Source organism: Lygodium microphyllum, chromosome 30 (assembly GCF_053477565.2).
Source record: "Lygodium microphyllum isolate KBCC chromosome 30, Lygodium_microphyllum_v1.1.10, whole genome shotgun sequence".
In the NCBI taxonomy this organism is placed as follows: Eukaryota; Viridiplantae; Streptophyta; class Polypodiopsida; order Schizaeales; family Lygodiaceae; genus Lygodium; species Lygodium microphyllum.
In genome coordinates this window covers 89,476,819-89,480,626 of record NC_141164.1, presented here as the reverse complement: position 1 = coordinate 89,480,626, position 3,808 = coordinate 89,476,819, and the positions used below count along the sequence as shown (strand labels likewise).

Genomic DNA, 3,808 nt, shown 5'->3' with positions numbered 1-3,808 from the left:
GCTCGCATATTGACAATCGGTGAATTCGGGTCTACATAAGGAGAATCGGGACGGCTCATGTTGGAAATTTTCAGAGAAGGTGGGAGAGTTTTATGGCTTCACGTCTAGTGAGGGAGAGAGATGTTTGTAGCACGTCAAGAAGCAGAGAGGGAATAAACGACTATTTGGTGTCTAGTGTCGACCCTTTCTTTCTTCTATTCTCTCTTGTTTATCTCCCGATTATAGATTGGGCAAGAGCACTTGAAGTCTTGATCTGTTACATTGTTGTAACCGTCGGCGGATATGGCAGTTTGCCGCGAGTTGTAGTCTGGCATACCACAATACATTAAGGGATATAGATTACAAAAGTAATAGAATACTTTATATTGTAGCATATTGCAAATTTTTATATTATAAAATAATATCAATCAATTAATGGCATTACAATGGATTTGGCGAGCTGACTGATTATCATATACATAAGCGAGCGCAGCACCTGGCGGCGTGTGTAACATGCAGGATCAGATGTGGCGCCGGGTTCGAGTCGAAGCCACACACCTTCCATTCCCGTCTGATTGTCTGGCGTCATATAATAGTGGACGGAACTCGCCCTCGTTCATTTCATACGGCTGTTTGTAAAACGGGTAGTATGCACGCAGAGTAAAGTTGTAAGCCAAGTATCTAGTACAGTCTTACCGAGTAATAGTACATCCCCGTGGGTACGATGGTGGGTGGGTCGACGACGATGTGTCACGATCGACTGCATCTACGAATGCAAGTGACAGCTTGTGTGGCAGCCCTGGCGTTGGTGCTTCCACTAATTACGGGGCCGCTGCTGCAGTTCACTGCTGCAGCTGAATTGAATGATGAAGAAAATAGGCATTGCAATAGCAAGAAAGGCTGCGGCCAGCAGCATGGATACTACAAGGGCTCCGACATCGACCACAGGATGCAGTTCGAGGCGGAGGAGGCCGAGGAGCGATTGTTGGAAATGGAAGGGGGATCGATCCGTCGCTGGAAGGACACGTCGGGCATGCTGACCCGAATGGGCCTCATGGATGCCAGGCTGGTGACGCTCAATCCGCACGGCCTGTTGCTGCCGCAGTACGCGAACTCTCATCGCATCTTGATCATCCTCGCAGGTATGGGTCACGGTTACCACGTCAGAGTCCATACGACACTTGATTACCGTGCAACTTTCTTATGTAGGATATATTGATGTTGGAAGAATCGCCAGAATGAATGTAGCTTACAGAAAGCGATTGCTTTATTCATAAGCATTAACGTTGGAAGTATATTAATTGGCTGCTAATTGCAGGTTGCGCCAGGATGGGCATGATGTTGCCTGTGGGGATGAACGCCAACGTCCGACACGTCAAGAGAGGCGAGCTTATTGCTGTTCCGCATGGGCTGCCCCTCTGGATGTTTAATGATGGGAAGGAGCCATGCTGTTTCCTTACGATAGCCAACATTCGTGGCCCGATGATGCACGGCCGGCACGCCTACGAGGTGTCTACCATATATATTTATATATACGTATACATGTGGCGCTTCCTCCGTTCTTAATAATACATCTAGGGGAAGTTGGTTTTCTTGTTTGAAACATTTTAATCAGAAATTTGAGCCAATCTAACTAAGCTATCGTACGACGAACTGCATGCAGGCTTTCCATCTCACGGGCTCATCCCATGAGGAGATGGGAGGCATCCTGCGCGGCTTCTCCACGGACACGCTTCGTTGTGCCTTTCAGATGGACGAGGAGAGCGTGCGCGAGCTGGTGAAGAACCAGAAAGGCGTGGCCATTATCCGGGTCAAGCACGGACTAGAGCTGCCAAGGGCAACCATCGAGGAGGGCGACGCGGAGGCAATGGTGGATTTCACGTACGACCTGGATCGAGCGCACCGCGACTCTCTGGTTGCTGGAGCTGGCCAGCTGACCACGGCGAATGCCCAGAAGCTGCCGGTGCTCAAGCTCATGGACATGGCGGCGACGTGCCTCAAGCTGGAGCCGGTACGTGTCTGCGTGTCACTTACAAACAATAATAGTGGACGACAGGCAGCCAGACAGTACTAGACTAAGGATTGCTGATATTATATATTCGTGTATTTACTTAAAACATCAATTGTGTGTTATTTCGGCTTATTCTTAACAATCGTATGTTCTCATCAAACATTTATGTGTTTTGTCTTATTGGCCAACAATCTCACTTAGTCATTCCTAATACCTATCCATCATGATATGTACTAGAACGCCATGGTCACCCCGGGATGGTCCCCCAACGCGGACCAAGTGATCTACTGCGTACGAGGGACCGCCCGAGTGCAGGTGGTGCTTCCCAACGGCGAGCAGGTGTGCGACGAGGAGATGCGGGAGGGGAGCCTCATGATGATACCCAAACTCTACCCCGTCACTATTCGAGCTGGCAAGGACGGCTTCGACGCGGCGGCGGTCTTCAACTGCCACACGTACGTACATTCGCCGTTGATTGTCGATGGGTTCTAGTCATATGCTCTTTCGTAGAAGACCATAAGGAGTCAGGACTATTGCCGTTACAATCCATGTATGTCACATGGATCATGATCGGTATCTGTCTTAGATGATCAGGATCAAGTCTTTCTTAGATATCAGGCTTTCTTCACTGCCTTTTTTCTGATATAAGACTAGTACTTGTTTATAATCCATGTGCTGTCATGGGACTGCAGCCCCTTGTTCATGTATTTCGCGGGCAAGAACAGCATCTTCCGCGTCATGCCCCGCGAGGTGCGTATGGCAGCCATGCAAGTGGGCCACAAGCTCGACAAGAAGCTGCAGGAAGCGCACCATCGCCACGCGGTCCTCCTGCCACCGTCTCGGGACGACAGCCAGTATAAACACCGCCACCGTCACCATGAGCAGTTCAACGACGAGGAGGACGATAGAGCTGATGCGGACTTGTTGACCACCTCTTCTAATTGGAGGTCTTATTGGAAGGCGCCGTTTCAGATCCTCTAGAGATGCGCGTTGTGTGGGAGGAGGATATGACACGGGTTCTATACATACTATGATATTTTTCTGTGCGCGCGCCGAGAGAGAGAGAGAGAGCGGTAGGTAGGTTATGAAAGAAGGCTCTTCTGCAACGAGAACGTGTTGTGTAAAGGAGGGGTGTAGATATCTCTGCTGCGGCGAGTGTACTTGCCTTGCCTTGTATCCATCCAAACAATCGTTTGGATACCCGGTGTAAATAAAAGGAGGTGCGGGAAAATAACTCCCTTGAGCATCCGAGTTTTGCACCTTCATTATAGATGTTTTGCTTTGGAACTCCGATATGTTTGGTTCCCAACTATCCTACATACCCCCCCTTAGAATCTAAATAAATGAAGACCCGTTTTCACTAGTTTAACGATGTTTGGGATGTGAGCTTCTGCGTAAAATACTCGCATGTGAGCTTTTCTTAAAAGCGTAATTTGCTTGTGATTTTCTAGTTTGAAGTTTTAAATATTCTTTCGATCCATTGTTGAGTTTCAAATCATCATTTTTGAATGTCGAAATGGTGAATTTTCCAATTTTGAGCGTATTATAGCTCTCTAATTTAGATGTTCAAGAAGGTCAATTCTTTCTAAAATGGTGAAGAGTTCACTTCTCCTTTTTGAAATGGTGATTTTTATAAATTAACTTAATTTTATGTTATTGATTTTGATTTTGAAACTCTTTTTAGATTGGTTAAATCTCTCATTTGGGTGAATTTTGCAATTCTCAATTTTGAGAGAAATTTTGAGGTCTCAAATTCTTAATGTTAAGAACGTTAGGTGGTTTTCACCATCAAAATTTGAGAGAACTCTCAAATTTTGA

General features: G+C 46.8%; 1 protein-coding gene across 1 annotated transcript; it reads left to right on the top strand.

The window, feature by feature from the left end:
- The first annotated feature begins 591 nt into the window (after positions 1-591).
- On the top strand, positions 592-3,345 carry LOC148010096 (cocosin 1-like). The gene is made up of 5 exons (XM_087672806.1): positions 592-1,121; positions 1,298-1,488; positions 1,643-1,990; positions 2,228-2,445; positions 2,683-3,345. The coding sequence occupies exons 1-5, from the start codon at positions 704-706 to the stop codon at positions 2,969-2,971; spliced, it is 1,464 nt and encodes a 487-aa protein (XP_087528932.1). The 5' UTR covers positions 592-703; the 3' UTR covers positions 2,972-3,345.
- The last annotated feature ends 463 nt before the right edge of the window (positions 3,346-3,808 follow it).

What these genes read in the sequence shown, in the direction of transcription:
- LOC148010096 (XM_087672806.1), top strand. Translation starts at nt 704, where the DNA reads ATGGTGGGTGGGTCGACGACGATGTGTCACGATCGACTGCATCTACGA. An exon ending in ACGGCCGGCACGCCTACGAG is followed by an intron (nt 1,489 to 1,642) that starts GTGTCTACCATA and finishes AACTGCATGCAG; the next exon opens with GCTTTCCATCTCACGGGCTC. An exon ending in GCGGTCTTCAACTGCCACAC is followed by an intron (nt 2,446 to 2,682) that starts GTACGTACATTC and finishes ATGGGACTGCAG; the next exon opens with CCCCTTGTTCATGTATTTCG.